General features: G+C 43.7%; 1 protein-coding gene and 1 pseudogene across 5 annotated transcripts in view; one reads left to right on the top strand and one right to left on the bottom strand.

Annotated features, from left to right (window-relative positions):
- DNA2 (DNA replication helicase/nuclease 2) overlaps positions 1-15,618 on the bottom strand; it is a 65,620-nt gene extending 50,002 nt beyond the window's left edge. The window contains exons 1-6 of one of the 5 annotated variants that reach the window (XM_050805204.1): positions 14,253-14,329; positions 12,944-13,067; positions 12,130-12,312; positions 10,419-10,602; positions 7,917-8,062; positions 2,028-2,159 (exon numbers count right to left, since the gene is read on the bottom strand). In XM_050805204.1, coding sequence (XP_050661161.1) covers positions 2,028-2,159; positions 7,917-8,062; positions 10,419-10,602; positions 12,130-12,260 — 593 coding nt within the window. In that variant the 5' untranslated portion in view covers positions 12,261-12,312; positions 12,944-13,067; positions 14,253-14,329. Of the gene's footprint in view, positions 1-828; positions 1,069-2,027; positions 2,160-7,916; positions 8,063-10,418; positions 10,603-12,129; positions 12,313-12,943; positions 14,116-14,252; positions 14,469-15,533 lie in introns of those variants that run through there. The other 4 variants (XM_050805203.1, XM_050805202.1, XM_050805201.1 and 1 more) reach the window with 4 other exon arrangements.
- On the top strand, positions 4,285-4,403 carry LOC126963423 (uncharacterized; annotated as a pseudogene).
- Positions 15,619-21,890: the final 6,272 nt, after the last annotated feature.

Here is a 21,890-nt window from a genome sequence, read left to right as displayed (position 1 = left end):
ACTACTTCATTTCCTTTAAGCTTCTGCTCAAATGCTACCTTATGAGAAAGGCCTTCCATGAACATTCTTTTTTTTTTTTTTTTTTTTTTTTTTGAGACGGAGTCTCGCTCTGTCGCCCAGGCTGGAGTGCAGTGGCGCGATCTCGGCTCACTGCAAGCTCCGCCTCCCGGGTTCACGCCATTCTCCTGCCTCAGCCTCCCGAGTAGCTGGGACTACAGGCGCCCACAACCGCGCCCAGCTAATTTTTTGTATTTTTAGTAGAGACGGGGTTTCACCGTGGTCTCGATCTCCTGACCTTGTGATCCGCCCGCTTCGGCCTCCCAAAGTGCTGGGATTACAGGCGTGAGCCACCGCGCCCGGCCTTCCATGAAGATTCTATGGAATACCCCTGCCATCACTACCTACCTATTCTCCCTTTCTTCTTACCCTCCTCATTGTTTGGCACTACATTAATCACGGTCTGGTCCCCTGCTGTTTACCTGTGCAGTAGTATAGAAACTCCAGAAAGTAGGTGGTTGTATGTTTTGTTTTCTTTTTTGCTACCATGATCCAAGCACCTAAAACATTACTTGGCACATATTAGACACCCAATAAATATTTGCTGAATGAATAACAGAAAAAAACATATCTCCCCTATAAAATTATAATAATGCCACTTTGAGGGAAAAAAAAAAAACTTGAAAATACACGTAACGCCAAACAGCATTAAATGGGTAAACATACTAAATACATAGCACATCCATATGACAGTCAACACATGACACAGACTATATGCTAGTAACACAGAGAAATACACATGAAAAAATCAAATGAGGCCAGGCGTAGTACCTCATGCCTGTAATCCCAGCACGTTGGGAGGTCGAGGTGGGAGGATCAGTTGAGGTCAGGAGCTCGAGACCAGCCTGGTCAACATGATGAAACCCCATCTCTAATAAAAATGCAAAAATTAGCCAGGTGTGGTGGCACACACCTGTAATCCCAGCTACTCAGGAGGTTGAGGCAGGAGAATAGCTTGAACCCGGGAGGTGGAGGTTGCAGTAAGCCAAGACCACACCATTGCACTCCAGCCTGGGGAAGAGAATGAGACTTCATTTTAAAAAAAAAAAAAGAATCAAATGAAAAAAATTAGGATGCCAAAAATTGATTACTTTATAAGAAAATACAGGCTGGGCATAGTGGCTCACACCTGTAATCCCAGTACTTTGGGAGGCCAAGGTGTGTGGATCACCTGAGGTCAGGCGTTCAAGACCAGCCTGGTCAATATGGCAAAACCCCATCTCTACTAAAAATACAAAAAATTAGCCAGGTGTGGTGGTGGGCACCTGTAATCCCAGGTACTTGGGAGGCTGAGGCAGGAGAATTGCTTGAACCCGGGAGGCGGAGGTTGCAGTAAGCCTAAATCATGCCATTGCACTCCAGCCCGGGCAACAAAGCAAGACTCTGTCTCAAAAAAGAAAAAAAAGAAGAAAGGCTGAGCGCAGTGGCTCACGCCTATAATCCCAGCATTTTGGGAGGCCGAGGCAGGTGGATCACCTGAGGTTAGGAGTTCGAGGCCGGCCTGGCCAACACGGTGAAACACCGTCTCTACTAAAAATACACAATTAGCCAGGCGTGGTGGCAGGCGCCTGTAATCCCAGCTACTTGGGGGGCTGAGGCAGGAGAATCTCTTGAACGTGGGAGGCGGAGGTTGCAGGGAGGCGGAGGTTGCAGGGAGCCAAGATCAGTGCCACTGTACTCCAGCCTGGGTGACAGAGCAAAACTCCATCTCAAAAAAAAAAAAAAAGAAAGAAAAAGAAAATACATATCTACGTATAAAAAATAAGCTATCTTATAATAATGAAAATAAAATTTTCTATTCACTGGTTTCTTTTTTGTCATGTAAAGATACTTAGGACAGTAATTTATAAAGTAAGCAAGCAAAACAGCTAATTGTAATTGCTCAATCTTTTAAAAACTTTGATTCAACACACAGAATAGCATCCTGGTCTAAAAATAAGAAGACTATATAAACAAAATGTGTTTCTTACAGAGAGAGCTGCATCTGAGGGAAGTCAGTCGAAGCGTTTTTATGCATGAAATCTCCTGCCCATTTACAAAACGAAGGAAGATAGTCCTCTACTTCTTGTTTTATTTCATCTTGACTTAGATTTAAGCGGTACCTGCCAAAAATATGATAGTAAATATGAAAGTATAAATATTAGAAAAGTAAATGAGGACAAAAACACAAATAAGCAACCCAACTGTTCATCAGCCAATAAATGGATAAGCAAAATGTGGCATATTCCATACAATGCAGTATTATTCAGCTACAAAAAGGAAGGAAATTCTGACATATGCTACAACATTGAATAACCTTCAGGACATTATGCTAAGTGAAATAGGCCAGTCACAAAAGGACTAATATTCATATAAGGCACCTACAGCAGTGAAAATCACAGAGACAGAAAGTAGAATGGGGGTTGCCAGAGGCTGGGAGGAGGAAAGGAGAAGTTATTGTTTCAAGGGCACAGAGCTTCAGTTTGGGAAGATGCAAAGAGTTCTGGAGATAGATAGGTGATGGTTGCACAACAAGGTGAATGTACTTTGCCTCTGAACTATACCCTTAAAAATGGTTAACACAGGCAGAGCACGGTGGCTCACATCTGTAATTCCAGCACTTTGGGAGGCCGAGGTCAGCAGTTGGAGACTAGCCTGGCCAACATGGTGAAACCCTGTCTCTACTAAAAATACAAAAATTAGCCAGACGTGGTGGTGCATGCCTGTAATCCCAGCTACTTGGGAGGCTGAGGCAGGAGAATTGCTTGAACCCAGGAGGCAGAGGTTGCAGTGAGCCGAGATCACGCCATTGCACTCCAGCCTGGGCAAGACAGCAAGACTCCATCACAAACACACATCCCCACAAAAAGTTAAAATTGTAATTTTTTTTCTTCTTTTTCTTTATCTCTTTTCTTTCTTATTTTTTGAGATAGGGTCTCACACTGTCACCCAGGCTTGAGTAGAGTAGCGCGATCTCGTCTCACTGCAACCTCTGCCTTCTAAGCTCAAGTGATTCTCCCCTCTCAGCCTTCAGAGTAGCTGGAATTACAGGCACACAACACCATGCTCAGCTAATTTTTTTGTATTTTCAGTAGAGATAGGGTTTCACCATGTTGGCTAGGCTGGTCTCAAACTCCTGGGCTCAAGCAATCTGCCCACTTTGGCCTCCCAAAGTGCTGGGATGACAGGCATGAGCCACCACGCGTGACCTAATAAGGTAATCTTTTTTTTTTTTTTTTTTTTTTTTTTAGATGGAGTTTCGCTCTTGTTGCCCAAGCTAGCGCAATCTCGGCTCACTGCAACCTTCACCTCCCAGGTTCAAGTGATTCTCCTGCCTCAGTCCCCTCAGTGACTATGCCTGTATGTCGTATGCCTGTATGGGACCACAGGCATACGACACCATGCCCAGCTAATTTTTGTATTTTTAGTAAAGATGGGGTTTCACCATGTTGGCCAGCCTGGTCTTGAACCCCTGACCTCACGTGATCTGCCTGCCTCGGCCTCTGAAAGTGCTGGGATCACAGGGGTGAGCCATCACGCCCAGCCTAACACAGTGATTTTTATATGTATTTAACCACAATTTTTAAAAAACATCCAAATAACAACAAGCATGGTGGTGTGGAACTATAGTCCCAGCTCTTCAGTAGGCTGAAGCGGAAGGATCGTTTCAGCCCAAGAGTTTGAGGTTACAGTGAGCTGTGATCTCACCACTGTACTCCAGCCTGGGTGACAGTGAGACCCTGTCTGAAAAAAAAAAAAAATCCAAATAACACTGAAACAGTGACATGACATCAAATTTCAGATAATTTGCTCTAATTCATACCATGGTCTAATTGGAAGAGTCCCAGTTATACCTTTGGGATATAAAAAAAAAATTGAGATATTGCTCCTGAAACCAAGCAATGGAAAGTAGAAACGTTAAAGAGGAAAAAGGGTCATATGGACAGAAAGGTAGTAACAGTCTTACAACATCAAAGGACAGTATATAGGAAGGTTAACTTCTTACGTGAGAAATATGCAGAAACAAAAAAACCCAACTATCAATTTTTCAGGGTTCTTACAAGGTCAAAATTATGTCATAACAATATGAATACATTATTTATCATTTTCCTTTCATGACAGTACAGTTGAATTTTCTGAGGCTACATGACATAAAATATAGAAATATTTTGAATGCAGAAGCAGACACAAGAATCCACGATCTTCTATGAAGTCATACTTTAAAACATTTGCAAAAATAGAGGCTTGGTTTACACCCATACCACCCAGAACGCAGCTGATCTCATCTTATCTCAGAAGCTAAGCAGGGTTGAGCTTGGTTACTACTTGGATGGGAGACCACCTGAGAATATTGGGTGCTGTAGCTTTAAGGAAAAAAAAAAAAAAAAAAAACGGCCAGGCTCTGTGGCTCACACCTGTAATCTCAAGACTTTGGGAGGCCGAGGCGGGTGGATCACCTGAGGTGGGGAGTTCAAGACCAGCCTGACCAACATGGAGAAACCCCGTCTCTACCAAAAATACAAAATTAGCCAGGCATGGTGGTACATGCCTGTAATCTCAGCTACTCGGGAGGCTGAGACAAGAGAATTGCTTGAACCTGGGAGGCGGAAGTTTTCGGTGAGCTGAGATCATGCCATTGCACTCCAGCCTAGGCAACAAGAGCAAAACTCCATCTCAAAAAAAAAAGAAAGAAAGAAAGAAAAAAATAGAGGCTGGAGGATTGTTTGAGGCTATAGTGGGTGATAATTTCATCACAACACTCCAGCCTGCGCAACAGAGAGAGACCTTACCTCAAAAAAAAAATAAATAAGGAAGAAAGAAGAAAGAAGAAACTGAAAAAACGTAAAACAATGACATGCATTATATATTTTTTACAACAGTTTTTTTCATTAAAATGTTATGTTAACAAGCATAGATTGATATTTTTAAATGAATATATATTTTAGGCTAGGTGCGGTGGCTCATGCCTGTAATCCCAACACTTTGGGAAGCCGAGAGGAGTGGATCACTTGAGGTCAGTTCAAGACCAGCCTGGCCAACATGGTGAAACCCCCTCTCTACTTAAAAACACAAAAATTAGCCAGGCGTGGTGGCAGGCACCTGTAATCCCAGCCACTCGGAAGGCTGAGGCAGGAAAATCGACTGACCTAGGAGGCGGAGGTTGCAGTGAGCCGAGGTCATGCCATTGCAATCCAGCCTGGGCAACAGAGCAAGACTGTCTCAATAACAACAACAAAATAAATGAATATACATGTTAATTTCAAATGAATTAATAAACATCTGTTCTAATTTCTAGTACAGTAATTAATCATAGATATAGCCCACATAAACAGAAGCTCTTTCCAGTCCTCAATAATTTTTTAGTGTAAAGGGGTCCTGAGAGCAAAAGTTTTGAGAACTGCTGTTATAAACTTACCCTCCCAGGATGATTATTCCAGTTCCTTCTTTATATTTAAGCTCCCCAATCTTAGTAACTACTCTAGGGTGGTAGGGGCTTATCAGTTTGTATATAAAAATCACACCTAGGTTTGAATCCTAACTCTGCACTACCAGATATATGACTAAGAGCAAGTCACTGTTAATTAAGCCTGTTTCCTCATCTGTAAGGAGGAGATAATAACTACCTTACATAGTTAGTCTGAGGATTATAGAACAATGTATGTAAAGCACTTAGCTGATGATAAGAACTCATTAAAGTATAGGCTGGGCGTGGTGGCTCACACCCGTAATCCCAGCACTTTGGGAGGCTGAGGAGGGTGGATCACCTGAGGTCAGGAGTTCGAGACCAGCCTGGCAAACATGGTGAAACCCCATCCTACTAAAAAATGCAAAAAAAGTAGTCGGGCGCGGTGGCGCACGCCTGTAATCCCAGCTAATCAGGAGGATGAGGCAGGAGACTCGCTTGAACCTGGGAGGCAGAGGTTGTAATGAGAGGATATCGCGGTGCTGTACTCCAGCCTAGGCAGCAGAGCGAGATTCAAAAAGAAAAAAGAAAATCATTAAGGTATAAAGACCATGATGATAACAACAAATACAGTGCTAACTATAGGTCAGCACTGTTCCGGGCATGGTGACAGGCGCCTGTAGTCCCAGCTACTCAGGAGGCTGAGGCAGGAGAATGGCGTGAAGCCAGAAGGCGGAGCTTGCAGTGAGCCTAGTGAGCCACTGCACTCCAGCCTGGGCAACACAGCGAGACTCTGTCTCAAAAAAAAAAAAAAAGATACAACTTATAATTTTTCTCACTTGCTCAAGGGAGCAGCATAATAACACATTCATGAGACATTGAGACTTTAGGACACTACACATTTACCATATAACTGTGCAATATTTCTAATACCAGATTTAATAAGCTGTTACTTTCCTAGGTTTCTGCCACCTCCAGCTTACCAAGACTGACAGAGCAGAGTTGTGTCAGCTCTGAGAGAGCCAGTCCAATAGAGAAAACAAAATTAACAATGCTAGCTCTGCCAAAATTGTCTTAAGCAAAATAGCAGCCGCAGGTTGAAAGAGAAGCTGAAATTCTTCAAGCCAGGAAGCAACTGCTAATACCAAAGCATCCAAAAAGATCTAGAGAAACACACAGTTGGACTACTGAAAGTGAAGGTTATCCTTGCAAAAGGCTGTTTGAAATCAGGCAGTTTCCAGTTGATTAAAAATGATGTAGATGACCATACGGTCTCACAAAGTCTCATATATTGCCAGTACAAATGTAAACTGGGACAATGTCTATAGAGAGCAATTTGGTAATATGTATCAAAATTTTAGGCCGGGCATGGTGGCTCATGTCTGTAATCCCAGCACTTTGGGACACCGAGGTGGGTTGATCACTGGAGGTCATGAGTTCAAGACCACCCTGGCCAACATGGCGGAACCCCGTCTTCACTAAAAATACAAAAAAATTAGCCAGGTGTGGTGGCTTATGCCTGTAATCCCAGCTACTCGGGAGGTTGAGGCAGGAGAATTGCTTGAATCTGGGAGGTGGAGGCTGCAGTGAGCCGACAGCAAGCCACTGCACACCACCCTGGGCGACAGAGCAAGACTCCGTCTCAAAAACAAAACAAAAACTGGTAAGGCAGGCCAGGCATGGTGACATGTACCTGTTTCAGATACACAGGAGGCTGAGATGGGGAGAAACACATGAGCCCAGTCGTTTGAGTAAGGCCTGGACAACATAGCAAGACCCCTATCTCCCCCCAAAAAAAAATACTGTAAAGCTACATTTTTTATTTTTATTTATTATTTATTTTTGAGACAGAGTCTCACTCTGTCACCCAGGCTGGAGTGCAGTGGTGTGACTTCAGCTCACTACAAGCTCCGCCTCCCGGGTTCACACCATTCTCCTGCCTCAGCCTCCCGAGAAGATGGGACTACAGGCATCCACCACCACACTCAGCTAATTTTTTGTATTTTTAGTAGAGACAGGGTCTAACCGTGTTAGCCAGAATGGTCTCAATCTCCAGACTTGGTGATCCGCCTGCCTCAGCCTCCCAAAGTGCTGGGATTATAGGCGTGAGCCACTGCACCTGGTCATAAAGCTGTATTTTGAAACTAGTTTCATCTTATTCCCAACCCCATATAATTCTCAGTATATCACACTGTTTCTAGAACTAATGCAAAAAAAGTTCTTTATACATTCTCTGAAAGTAGTTAAGGAATCTGTTACGCACATGTACAAAATATTTAGATATTTTTACCCAAAAAGATCCTGTTGGGCAATTTCAAAAACTCTACACAGAGTTCCAACAGTGTACTGGAACTGTGAAATCTGCATTTTAGATTACACTAATTTATATTGGATAGTCTATACAAATACTTTATAGTTTCTAGGACAGAAGTTATATAATAAAATTATACCTGCAGTTCCTCTTATAACTACTTACATTTCCTTCAAATGTCTTATTTCTTGAATTGTTTGAAAAGCAAGTTCTTGCAGCTTTTCTGGGGCAAAGCTATTATTTATTGCTTTTTGAAACACCTCATGGAGAACCGTACCAATTAGCATTTGGCGAGTGGCTGGATCAGAGCTCTACAAAAACAAATCACACAATTTATTTCACAACATATTAACAGACACAATTGTATATATTTATTATCTAATCTATTAAACCACCATAGCCAAAATGCACTGGTAAGACAAATGCCAAAATATTAAACAATTTTTTTTCTGGTGGGTGGAATTATAAGTGACTTTCACTTTCTTCTATTCAGAATTGTCTGAATTATTATTGCATGAGTTACTTTTTTTTTTTTTGAGACAGACTCTTGCTCTGACACTCAGGCTGGAGCACAGTGGCACAATTTCAGCTCACTGCAACCTTCACCTCCCAGGTTCAAATGATTCTCATGCCTCAACCTCCCAAGTAACTGGAATTACAGGTGTGTGCCACCATGCCCAGCTAACTTTTATTTTTTGTATTTTTAGTAGAGGCAGGGTTTCACCATGTTGGCCAGGCTGAGTATGAGTTACTTTTAAAATCAATGTTCTCCATTTTGAAAAAAAATTAACCAATATTTAAAAATTCAAAATATTCTCAAATAATATTTAAAGTATTATACTCTAATTTCACTTGATAATCCACCCAATAGAAAAGTCAATAAAGGCATAGCTGATAAACTCATGTAAGTAAAAGATACTATTCAAATATAAAAGTTAAACCTACTTAACAGTAATGTTTGGGAAGAAAAAAATATTTTTTAACCTACAGCAGAGATTTTTGGCAAAGAATTTTTCTCTACTCAAAAAGAAAAACTACTTCATACTTCATTTCTTGATTAACTCTTGTATTAGGCTAGACCCTTTTTTTTTTTTTTTTTTTTTTTGAGACGGAGTCTCCCTCTGTCGCCCAGGTTGGAGTGCAGTGGCCCGCTCTCTCTCTCGGCTCACTGCAAGCTCCACCTCCCAGGTTCACGCCATTCTCCCGCTTCAGCCTCCCGAGTAGCTGGGACTACAGGCGCCTGCCACCACACCCGGCTAAATTTTTGTATTTTTAGCGAAGATGGGGTTTCACCGTGTTAGCCAGGATGGTCTCGATCTCCTGACCTCGTGATCCGCCCACCTCGGTCTCCCAAAGTGCTAGGATTACAGGCGTGAGCCACTGCGCCTGGCCCAAAAAGTTTTTTAAAACTTAATATTCAGGCCAAGCACAGTAGCTCATGCCTATAGCTCCAGCTACTCGGGAGGTTGAGGTGGGAGGATTGCTTGAGCCTGGGAGGTCAAGGCTTTGGTGACCTACTGCACTCCAGCCTGGGTGACACAGTGAGACTCAAAATAAAATAAAAGTACATGTTTCAAGAAAAATAAATAAAAAGCTGGGTGTTGGGTACATGGGAGTTTATTACAATAATCTCTTTGTATGTTTGAAATAGCCCAAAATACATTTTTGTTTGTTTTGAGATGGAGTCTCACTCTGTCCCCTAGGCTGAATGAAGTGCAGTGGTAGGATCTCCGCTCACTGCACCTCCGCCTCCAGAGTTCAGGCGATTCTCCTGCCTTAGTCTCCCGAGTAGCTGGGATTACAGGCACGCACCCCAATGCCTGGCTAATTTTTGTATTTTTAGTAGAGACGGGTTTTCACCATGTTGGTCAGGCTGGTCTTGAACTCCTGACCTCGTGATCCTCCCACCTCGGCCTGTCAAAGTGATGGGATTACAGGCGTGAGCCACTGCGCCCAGCCCCCAAATACACTTTTTTTTGAGACTTATTTTAAAATAAAACTGCATGTTTCAAGAAAAATAAATTAAAAGCTGGGTGTTGAGTACATGGGAGTTTATTACAATCATCTCTTAGTATGTTTGAAATAGCCCAAAATACAATTTGTTTGTTATTCGTTTTGAGACAGAGTCTCGCTCTGCCGCCCAGGCTAGAATGCAGTAGCCTGATCTCGGCTCACTGCAACCTCCGCCTCCCGGGTTCAAACGATTCTCCTGCCTCAGTCTCCTGAGTAGCTGGGACTACAGGCGCATGCCACCACACCTGGTTAATTTTTCTACCAAAATACATTTTTAAACAGTGATTTACACATTTATTTTTAGTTTAGTGGGAATCACATGAAGCCAAGTTTGGAAATGTCTAGCTGTGTTTAAATTTAAAAGTTTATCATTTAAATTAATTTTCTTACTATAATTACTTATTAAGCCCTGAACAAGATTTGAAGGACTCAGGAACCTGGCCTTTAGTCCTCGCACTGCCACCTCGTAGTTATGTGGCTGCGGGGCAAGTCACTTAACCTCTCTGAGCCCATTTTTCCTCATCTATAAAATGTAGCTAATTAATACCATTTATTTTATAGGGTTGCTGGGAGGATTAACTGAAATAATAAATGTAAAAGTGCTCTGTAACACTCTCAGACCCTGCAGAAACATTAACTGTTACTATTATTTACCCTAAAAGTTTCACTCAGGACAGCTCTTCTCATACATCGAATACTACTGGCTATGCTTGTGCCAGAAATCAGAATGTCTGGATACAGAATCAAATACCCAAAATCTTTATCTATTATCCAAGTATCAGATGTGCAGTCTCCCTCCAAATGAATGATATCTCCTGGCTCTACTGGAACAGAACACCTGAAAATAAAGCAAAGTTAAAGTATAAATACATTGCTTAGGTTCCTACATTTAAACACATTAGGGAGGCTTCAAAAAAATAAATGAGTATTTTATCTGAAGAAGAAAAAAATATTTCTAAATTTCTGGGTCTTCAAAAAAATAAAATAAAATACCAGGATAAAGTCTTCTAAAACAACTCCTAGTCACTCTATCCCTTTCTACGTGCCAAACACATCTGAGAATACTCAAGAGTCTTCTATAAATCCCAAAGAGAAAAACAACTTAGTGCCAGTAAAGTCTATTGCAAAAGCTATCAAAAAACCTTTGCTAATGTAATATATATAGCTCCAATTATGAATTGGGTTGTTTTAATAATTCTTTCTTAAGACTTATAGGAAATCTACAGCTTCTATAAGTCTTGAAGCATGAAGCCAAACCCAGTGTAGCAAGAATAAAATCATACTGAACTAGTTCAAACTAGGCCAGGCGCGGTGGCTCATGCCTGTAATCCCAGCACTTTCGGATGCCGAGGAGGGTGGATAACCTGAGGTCAGGAGTTCAAGACTAGCCTGGCCAACATAGTGAAACCCTGTCTCTACTAAAAATACAAAAATCAGCCGGGCATGGTGGCGGACGCCTGTAATCTCAGCTACTTGTGAGGCTAAGGCAGGAAAATCACTTGAACCTGGGAGGTGGAGGGTGCAGTGAACCGAGATTGCGCCACTGCACTCCAGCCTGGGCAACAGAGCAAGACTCCATCTCCAAAAACAACAACAACAACAACAAAAACAAACTAATTCACAGCTTAAACAAAGAGCCAAAGTTAGACCTCTAGCTTTTCTGCATCTACACTCCACCCCTCACATACCACATTCTGAGTAGAGAAATCTAAGGCCTAAGAATGTTCATATGTGTTAATTAATTTTGCTCTTAGTTAACACTAACATGCGTTTAAGCTGCAATCTTAGAATGTACTGGGAAATAGGAAGTAGTCATTAATAAGGCTCTTCGTACGTGATTTTCTTTTCTTTTCTTTTTCTTTTTTGAGACCAAGTTTTGCTCTTGTTACCCAGGCTGGAGTGCAATGGCACGATCTCGGCTCACCACAACCTCCATCTCCCAGGTTCAAGCGATTCTACTGCCTCAGCCTCCAGAGTAGCTGCGATTACAGGCATGCACCACCACGCCCCGCTAATTTTTTTTATTTTTAGTAGAGATGGGGTTTCTCCATGTTGGTCAGGCTGGTCTCAAACTCCTGACCTGAGGTGATCCGCCCACCTTGGCCTCCCAAAGTGCTGGGATTACAAGTGTGAGCCACCATGTCTGGCCCACATGATCTTCAAATGACAACAAAAGTCAATTTTTGGAATATGATACTTGAGATACAAGAGTAATAGATACAATTTTCATGCAGAATTAGGCTAGGATCAAATCTACTCTCTTTTAAACAATTAAATTATAGTAACATTCACAGAAGCCATTTGATGAGTTTTACGATGGTACCCTTAAGACTCGAATCAGTGCTCAAAGTCACATAAAAATTACCAGTCATTCCTAAGGATGCATAGCTCTTTATTTTCTAGTGACTGTGAAGCAGTGATGACCAGGTGCTTTTCACAGTTTCCCTCTTTGTTCTGTACAGTACTGACTGCCAACACCAGGTACCGGTTATCCATTCCTCGGCTCAGAACTGTTCTGGGAAAGGAAGCTACCGCTTTCTTCTGAAATCTAAAGCACACACATACAAAACTATTTTAGCACAACCATGAAATAAGAAGCCATCCAATCTGTTTTATCTACAAACCAATCTTCCAGTTTTCTAGGTTTCTTTCTTCTGAAAAGCTTATTGCAATGACATTTAGCCAAAATAGGTAAAATTAAGAGAGCAAAGACACACAATTCCTATTATAAAAACTTCCCAGAAGTAATGCCATTTCAAACATGCTCATGATATGAGATTTTCCATTTTAATTTCTGTAAGGAGTTCTGTGGGATACCCATTACAATGAGGATTAAGAATACACTGGAGGCCGGGCGCGGTGGCTCAAGCCTGTAATCCCAGCACTTTGGGAGGCCGAGGTGGGCGGATCACAAGGTCAGGAGATCGAGACCACAGTGAAACCCCGTCTCTACTAAAAATACAAAAAATTAGCCGGGCGCAGTGGCGGGCGCCTGTAGTCCCAGCTACTCAGGAGGCTGAGGCAGGAGAATGGCGGGAACCCGGGAGGCGGAGCTTGCAGTGAGCCGAGATCGCGCCACTGCACTCCAGCCTGGGAAACAGCGTGAGACTCCGTCTCAAAAAAAAAAAAAAAAAAAAAAAAAAAAGAATACACTGGAAGCCAGGCATGATGATGCACACCTGTAGTCCCAGTTACTCAAGAGGCTGAGGAGGAAGGATTGCTTGAGCCCAGGAGTTTGAGGCGGCAGTGAGATACAGTCATGCCACTGCGCCCCTTCCTGAGCGACAGAAAAAGTCTCCGTTTCTGGGGGGGAAAAAAAGAAAAAGAAAGGAAAGTATAAATTGGATATTATTAAACAAGAAATTTCTACCATTGGTGCAAGCCTTCCCAAAGTACAAGTAAAAGGAGATGTTTTGGACAAGATCCTTTTTGTAAATATGAGTCTTATGTTATGGAAAAGGGTAGTGTCCGTGGTTCACTGAAAGTCCTACCATGAGCCACAGAATTGTACTTAGAAATAATTTAGTCCAACCTGCTAACGTAATGCCGGAAATCTTTCGATAAAATCTCACTGGACAGAACGCAAGCTTAATACGTATCGAATTAGCTCAATCCTTTACATAGTAATTCAGAACTTTATTCCTTATATTTAAAGTGGGTAAGTCAATTTCTCAATACTTTCATCCATCGGTCCAAGCCGTCTAAAATTATGCAAAATAATAATCTCTCCTCAAGAAAACAGCCCTTCTCCTGTTAAGTACCTCTTAAGTCTTCCCCGTTTGACTGCGGCATCAGTGAGGGACCAACCGAGAGTCCAAAGTCATTACCTCTCCAGTGACAACACCAAATGCCTTTCACATTACCCTACAAGTTATCTTTTGTTATGTGACCGTTCTATTATTTTGCAAACGCTTTATTCATGTACTCCACCTAGCCTCAGGCCATGAATTTCCCAAGATTGGCTATGATGCCTTAAAGATGTTTCTCAAAAGGTATTGCTGATCAAAAGCCCAAACGCAAAAATCCCTCAACGCTAATTAGCATTATTGCTATTATATTGAAAGTAATTCCACATTATGACCGTGGTTAACTTCCTCTGATCATTTATATACACCAGGCTGAGGGTGCAGAGATCTCCCAAGGATAAGTTCATCCAACTAAACATCGAGAAAAGCCTAGGGCGGTCGCAATTTCCTATTATAAAAACATTTCAGTGGCCGAAGCTCCTCAAATTAGGGAAACGGGTGAAATCAAGGGAAGCAATGAACTGCTGGGCGAGGGAAAGTCCAGGCTCTGGCTGAGGGTGGCCCCAAAGAACACTTTGGGAGGCGGGCCCCGACTCCGGAGGCTCGTCGGGTGCCCAGGGAGCTGCCCCGGGCCCCTGCGCCCTGGGCCCGGTCAGTCTGCGGAGGTGCGGACGCGGCCTCTCCCGCTCCTTCTTTCAAATCTCCCGCTTTGTTCCCACACCCTCCCCCGCGCTCCGCTCACAGCTCCGCCGGCAGCTCCGCCTCCTCCCAAAAACTCTTCTCCATCAGCAGCTCCAGTTCGTCCAGCTGCTCCATGCTGGACGCGGGGACTATGGCCAGAAAAACCGGCGAACTATAGCCAGAAAAACCAGCGGAACCGGGGTGACACAGAAAACTCAGAAAAGGGAAAGGGGCGCGCGCCTGCGCGTCTCGCGCGCATGCGCCAACCCGCCGAGGTCCCAAATGACCTGCGCCAGGCCGCCCCTCCTGCGCCGGCACGTTCCACGTGGGGCGCCTCTCCTGAGCAGCAGGCCTCTGGCCGCCGCCTTGGGGATACAGGGAGTCTTCATATCTGAAGCAGACTAAACGCGCCTGCCTTCTCTCTTGACACTCCAACCCGTGTCTGACACACGCTTAGTTTGAACACAACCATTTGTAGTTGCCCAAAACCAGGCGTCCCTGGTTAGCCTTCAGAACTGCGCACTCCCTGGGAAACAGCCTCTCCCCTTTTCTTCGGAAAACTCATTGAGAAAATAGAAACTGTCAGATAGGAACTCCTTGATCATGCCACGGCTAAATCTACAAAACTTCTAGCCGGGCATGGTGGCTCACGCCTGTAATCCCAGCACTTCCGGAGGCTGAGGCGGGAGGACCACGAGGTCAGCAGTTCAAGACCAGCCTGGCCAACATGGTGAAACCCCGTCTCTACTAAAAATACAAAAATCAGTCTCAAAAAAATAAATAAATAAATTCTGCAAAACTTCTGATATCTGAACCACTCTTCATAACCTCTTTCCACTTTTTTTCAATAGCAGACAAAGTGTTCTGGTTAAAGGGCAATTGCTCCACTTGCACTTGGCATCCCAGGGCTTCAAACATTCTCAAGGGCATCGCTTCTTCAATTATTGCCTCATTCTCTTGTATCATCGGCCTCACCCTCACTATTGGATTGAGCCTCTAATATGGCCTGGTGTCTCCCATTTTTAAAAGATGTTTCCTTGCTGGGCGCGGTGGTATGCACCGATTTTTCATATTTATATACTTCTCTGTTCTGGAGGCATCGACTAGAACATCCAGAGCCATGTTAAATATCAGTGGTATAACGGTTATCCTTATTTTTGTTATTCATTTTTTAAATGGACAAAAGGGGCCGCATGCGGTGGCTCAGGCCTGTAATCCCAACACCTTGGGAGGCTGAGGTGGGTGATCACTTGAGGTCAGGAGGTCAAGACCAGCCTGGCCAACATGGTGAAACCCAGTCTCTACTAAAATATAAAAATTAGCCGGGTGTGATGGTGCACACCTGTAATCCCAGCTACTCAGGAGACCGAGGCAGGAGAATCACTTGAGCCTGAGAGGCGGAGGTTGCAGTGAGCTGAGATCACGCCAGCCTGGGTGAAAGAGTGACTCGGTCTGAAAAAAAAAAAAAAAAAAAATTGGCAAAAGGTTAATATATTTATCATGTACATGGGCTTTCAAATATGTACACACTGGAATGGGAGTTATTCTATTAGTATTTGTCCCTGATATCAACAGAAATACCTCTACTGTCTCAATACCTGTGGTACAATGTTTTATGAGCTGTTTCAACAAAACAAGGTGTAGCCTGTAGTCCCAGCTACTCGGGAGGCTGAGGCAAAGAACTCCTGGGCTCAAGAAATCTGCCATCCTCGGCTTTCCAAAGTGCTCGGATGAACAGTGTGAGCCTCCGCACTCAGCCCATCCTTTTTTCTCTTGTGTGTGTGTTTGTGTGTGTGTGTGTGTGTTTGTGTGTGTGTGTGTGTGAAACGGGGTCTCACAGGTTGGAGTGCAGTGGCGCAAACTCAGCTCACTGCAATCTCCACCTCCTGGGTTCAGGCAATTCTCCTGCCTCATCCTCCCCAGTAGCTAGGATTACAGGCACTTGCCACCACACCGGCTAATTTTTTTGTATTGTTAGTAGACATGGGGTTTTGCCATGTTGGCCAGGCTGCTCTCAAACTCCTAACCTCAGGTGATCCACCCACCTCAGCCTCCCAAAGTGCTGGGATTACAGGCTTGAGCCACCGCACCTGGCCTCATTTTGCTATCTTTGACTTATCACTTCATGAATATTTATGTCATGTTAATCTTTTCTGCATTGTTCCAATTTTAGTGTATGTGCTGCCATAGCAAGCACCACCTATAATTTCTAATAGTTGGTTTGTAGATCCATTAAGACTTTCTGTGCCGGGCGCGGTGGCTCAAGCCTGTAATCCCAGCACTTTGGGAGGCCGAGACGGGCGGATCACAAGGTCAGGAGATCGAGACCATCCTGGCTAACATGGTGAAACCCCGTCTCTACTAAAAATACAAAAAACTAGCTGGGCGAGGTGGCGGGCGCCTGTAGTCCCAGCTACTGGGAGGCTGAGGCAGGAGAATGGCGTAAACCCGGGAGGCGGAGCTTGCAGTGAGCTGAGATCCGGCCACTGCACTCCAGCCTGGGCGACAGAGCGAGACTCCGTCTCAAAAAAAAAAAAAAAAAAAAAAAAAAAAAAAGACTTTCTGTGTAAATAATTGTGTCATCTGTGAAAAGAAGCAGTTTTACTTTTTCATTTTTAAATTTTATTTTCTATTTAGTTTTACAGTTTTATTTGAATAAAATTTATAAAATTTGTTTCCACTTATCTTTATATTTTTATTTTATTTTATTTTATTTTATTTTGCCTAGGTTCACTGGTTAAATAGAAGTTGTAACACTGGACATCCTTACTTTCTACATGACCTTAGGAAGAATTCATTATTACAACAATAAGTATGATGCTAGCTGAAGGTTTTTCATGGATGCCTTTTATGGTTACCCAATGCTTTATAAAAACAAAAGCAAAACTAACAACACAACAGGCTGGGCACGGTGGCTTACACCTGTAATCCCAGCACTTTGGGAGGCCAAGGTGGGTGGATCACCAGGTCAGGGGATCAAGACCATCCTGGCTAACACGGTGAAACCCCGTCTCTACTAAAAATACAAAAAATTAGCAGGGTGTGGTGGTGGGTGCCTGTAATCCCAGCTCCTCGGGAGGATAAGGCAAGAGAATGGGGTGAACCCGGGAGGCGGAGCTTGCAGTGAGCCAAGATTGTGCCACTGCACTGTAGCCTGGGCAACAGAGCAAGACTCCATTTCAAAAAACAAAACAAAAAAAACAGAACACAACAAAACTCAAAAATTTAGTGACTTAAAATAACAATCATTCATTTAGCTTATGAATCTGCAATATAGGCAAGACTCAGTGGGGAAGGCTGGTCTCTGTTCCATGAAGCAAGTTTAAGGGTTGAAGGATCTAATTTGAAGATGATTTACTCAGATGGCTAGCAAGTTGATAATTCCTGTATAGGAGCTGCTTGGTGTTCTTACAGCATGTTATCTGGATTCCAAGAGCAAGTGTTCCAAGAAGACCACGTGGACCTTGTTTTAGCTTTATGACCTACCTTTGCAAGTGACATAACATCACAGTAGTCACAGGCCCACTCAGTCAGATTCAAGGGAAGGGGGACACAGTTCCTACCTCTTGATGGGATGAGTGTCAATGACACATAAGAAAAGCATATGGGGCCTGGTGGCTCACACCTGAAATCCCATCACTTTGGGAGGCTGCGGCAGATGGATCATCTGAGGTCAGGAGTTTGAGACTAGCCTGGCCAACATGGCAAAACCCCATCTCTACTAAAAATACAAAAATTAGCCAGGCGTGGTAGCACACGCCTGTGATCTCAGCTACTTGGGAAGCTGAGGCAGGAGAATCACTTGAACCTGGGAGGCAGAGGTTACAGTGAGCCAAGATTGTGCCACTGCACTCCAGCCTGGGCAACAGCGAAACTCCCATCTCAAAATAAAATAAAACCATATGAATTGGGATGTGTTCTGGTCACTGTTGGAAAGTATAAAGATATAATCTGCCAATATGTCCTTTATTAGATTAAGAAAGACCTCTTCTGTTCTAAATATGATTCATTTTGATAACGAATCAATGCTGGATTTTGTCAAGCAGTTATTGCATCTATAGAAGGACTGTATGGTTTTTCTCCTTTATTCTGCTATTATGAGAAGCTTTACCGTTGATTTCACAATGTTAAAAAAAACTTTCCATTCCTAAGATAAACCCAAATTGGTCATACAATAAACGTTTTGGGTATTGCTGGATTTGATTTGCTCTGCTGTTAAGAATTTTTCCATCTATGTTGGTTTTTTGGTTGTTTTGTTTTTGCTTCTAGAGACGGGATCTTGCTCTGTCACCCAGGCTGTAGTGCACTGGCACAATGACAGCTCACTGCAGCCTCAATCTGCCAGGCTCAAGTGATTCTCCTGTATCAGCCTCTCAAGTAGCTGGGACTACAGGAGTGTGCCATCACACCCAGTTAATATATATATTTTATTTCTAGTAGACACAAGCTCTTGCTGTGTTGCCCAAACTGGTTTTGAACTCCTAAGTTCAAGCAATCCTCTCAACTCAGCCTCCCAAAGTGCTGGGATTATGGCTGTGAACCACCAAACCCAGCCCATCTATGTTCTTGAAGGATACTGATTTGTAATTTTCTGTTTTGTAACAACATTGTCAGGTTTGGGTATCAGGGTTATACTGGCATCATAAAATGAGTTGGGAAGTGCTCTCTTCTAATTTCTAGAAGTTTGTGAGATTATTCCTTAGCTATTTAGTACAATACACTACCTAGCCCTGGAGTTTTCTTCATGAAAACGTTTTTTTGTTTGTTTGTTTGAGACGGAGTCTTGCTCTGTCGCCCAGGCTGGAGTGCAGTGGCGCTATCTCGGCTCACTGCAAGCTCCCCTCCTGGGTTCACCCCATTCTCCTGCCTCAGCCTCCCAAGTCGCTGGGACTGCAGGCGCCCACCACCACACCCAGCTAATTTTTTGTATTTTTAGTAGAGATGGGGTTTCACCATATTAGCCAGGATGGTCTCAATCTCCTGACCTTGAGATCCACCCACCTCGACCTCCCAAAGTGCTGGGATTACAGGCGTGCGCCACCGCGCCCAGCCCTGTGGAAAGGTTTTTGATTATGATTTTTTTTTTTTGACGGATTTTTGCGCTTGTTGCCCAGGTTGGAGTGCAATGGCACGATCACGGCTTACCACAACATCTGCCTCCCAGGTTCAAGCAATTCTCCTACCTCAGCCTCTCAAGTAGCTGGGATTACAGGCAAGTGCCACCATGCCCGGCTAACTTTGTATTTTTAGTAGAGACGAGGTTTCTCCATGTTGGTCAGACTGCTGTCAAACTCCCAACCTCAGGTGATCCACCTGCCTCAGCCTCCCAAAGTGCTGGGATTACAGGTGTGAGCCACCACGCCCAGCACTCAATTTCTTAATTTTTTGAAACAGGGTCTCACTCTGTCACCCAGACTGGAATGCAGTACTGCAATCACAACTCACTGTAGCCTTGACCTCCCTAGACTCAGTTGATCCTCCTACCTCAGCCTCCCAAGTAGCTGAGACTATAGGTGCACATCACTATGCCCAGGTATATTTTTAAAAACAGACACAGGGTCTCACTATGTTGTTTGGGCTGGTCTCAAAATCCTGGGCTCAAGTGATCCTCCCATTTTGGCCTCCCAAAGTGCTGGGATTACAGGCATGAACCACCATGCCTGGCCTCACTTTCTTTAATTGGCTATGCAGATTTTCTGCTTCATCTATGTCAGTCTTGGTTGAATTTTTCAAAGTATTTTTCCATTTCATCTAAATTATCAAATTTCTCTTTTTCTTTTTTTTTTTTTTTTTTCTTTTTTGAGACAGGTTCTGGCTCTACTCTCTAAGCTAGAGTGCAGCCTGATCTTGGCTCACTGCAACTTTCCCCTCCCAGGCTCAAGCCATCCTCCCACCTCAGCCTCCCAGGTAGTTGGGACCACAGGTGCGTGCGAACACACCTAGCTAATTTTTGTATTTTTTGTAGAGATGGCGTTTAGCTATATTGGCCAGGCTGGACTCCAACTCCTGAGCTCAAGCTGCCTACCCACCTTGGCCTCCCAAAATTCTGGGATTACAGGCATAAGCCACCACACACGCCTGGCCCTTAATATCTTTTAAACATCTGTAGAATCCACAATGATGTCCTCTTTCTCATTCTTGAGATTTGGGGTTTATTTTCTCTATTGTCTTTTTTATTTTCATTTCTGGTTTTGTTTGTTTGTTTTTGAGACAGAGTTTCGTTCTTATTGCCCAGGCTGCAGTGAAATGGTGCAATATCGGCTCGCCGCAAACTTCACCTCTTGGGTTCAAGGAATTCTCCTGCCTCAGCCTCCTGAGTAGCTGGAATAACAGGCATGCACTACCGCACCTGGCTAATTTTTGTATTTTCAGTAGAGATGGGTTTCTCCATGTTGGTCAGGCTGGTCTTGAACTCCCAACCTCGGGTGATCCACCTGCCTCGGCCTCCCAAAGTGCTGGAATTACAGGTGTGAGCCACCGCACCCGGCCTTTTATTTCTGTTTTAACTGCAAACCATCACTGACAAAGCAGTGATCTTTGTAAAAACATAATCAGACAATGATACTCACCAGCTGAAAATCTTCAATAGTTTCCCATTGTATTCTTTTTTTTTTTTTTTTTTTTTTTTTGATACGGAGTCTCACTCTGTTACTCAGTCTGGAGTACAGTGGCGTGATCTCAGCTCACTGCAACCTCCGCCTCCTGGGTTCAAGCAATTGTCCTCCCTCGGCCTCCCAAGTAGCTGGGATTATAGACATGCACCACCATGCCCAGCTATTTTTTGTATTTTAAGTAGAGATGGGGTTTCACCATATTGGCCAGTCTGGTATCAAACTCCTGACTTTAGGTGATTCACCCGCTTCAGCCTCCCAAAGTGCTGGGATTACAGGCGTGAGCCACTGCACCCGGCCTTCCCATTGCATTTAGAATAAAAGACAAAATCATTACCATCTCCTGTAGATGGCTACATGATCTGGCCTTTGTCTATTTCTTTTTTTTTTTTTTTTTTTTTTTTTTTTGAGATGGAGTCTCACTCTGTCACCAGGCTGGAGTGCAGTGGCGCGATCTCAGCTCACTGCAATCTCCGCCTCCTGGGTTCACGCGACTCTCCTGCCTCAGCCTCCCGAATAGCTGGGACTACAAGTGCACACCACCATGCTCAGCTAATTTTTGTATTTTTAGTAGAGACGGGGTTTCACCATGTTAGCCTGGATGGTCGTGATCTTTTTTCTTTTTTTTTTTTTTGAGATAAGAGTCTCACTCCGTCACCCAGGCTAAAGTACAATGGCATGGTCTCAGCTCACTGCCACCTCCGCCTCCCAGGTTCAAGCGATTTTACTGCCTCAGCCTCCCAAGTAGCTGGGACTACAGGCCCATGCCACCACACCCGGCTAATTTTTGTATTTTTAGTAGAGACGGAGTTTCACTATGTTGGCCAGGCTGGTCTTGAACTCCTGACCTTGTGATCCGCCCACCTTGGCCTCCCAAAGTGCTGGGAATACAGGTGAGCCACCGTGCCTGGCCTGGTCTTGATCTCTTGACCTCGAGATTCGCCTACCTCGGCCTCCCAAAGTGCTGGGATTATAGGTGTGAGCCACCATGCCCCGCCGCCTTTGTCTATTACTTTAACCCCATCTATTGCTACTCCTTCATGCACAATACTTCAGTCACACTGGTCTTTTGGTAATTCCATTGTCAA

The sequence above is a fragment of the Macaca thibetana genome, chromosome 9 (genome assembly GCF_024542745.1).
Source record: "Macaca thibetana thibetana isolate TM-01 chromosome 9, ASM2454274v1, whole genome shotgun sequence".
Classification (NCBI taxonomy): domain Eukaryota; kingdom Metazoa; phylum Chordata; class Mammalia; order Primates; family Cercopithecidae; genus Macaca; species Macaca thibetana.
Note: the sequence above shows the minus strand (reverse complement) of the source record. Positions and strands in the feature narration are given on the sequence as shown.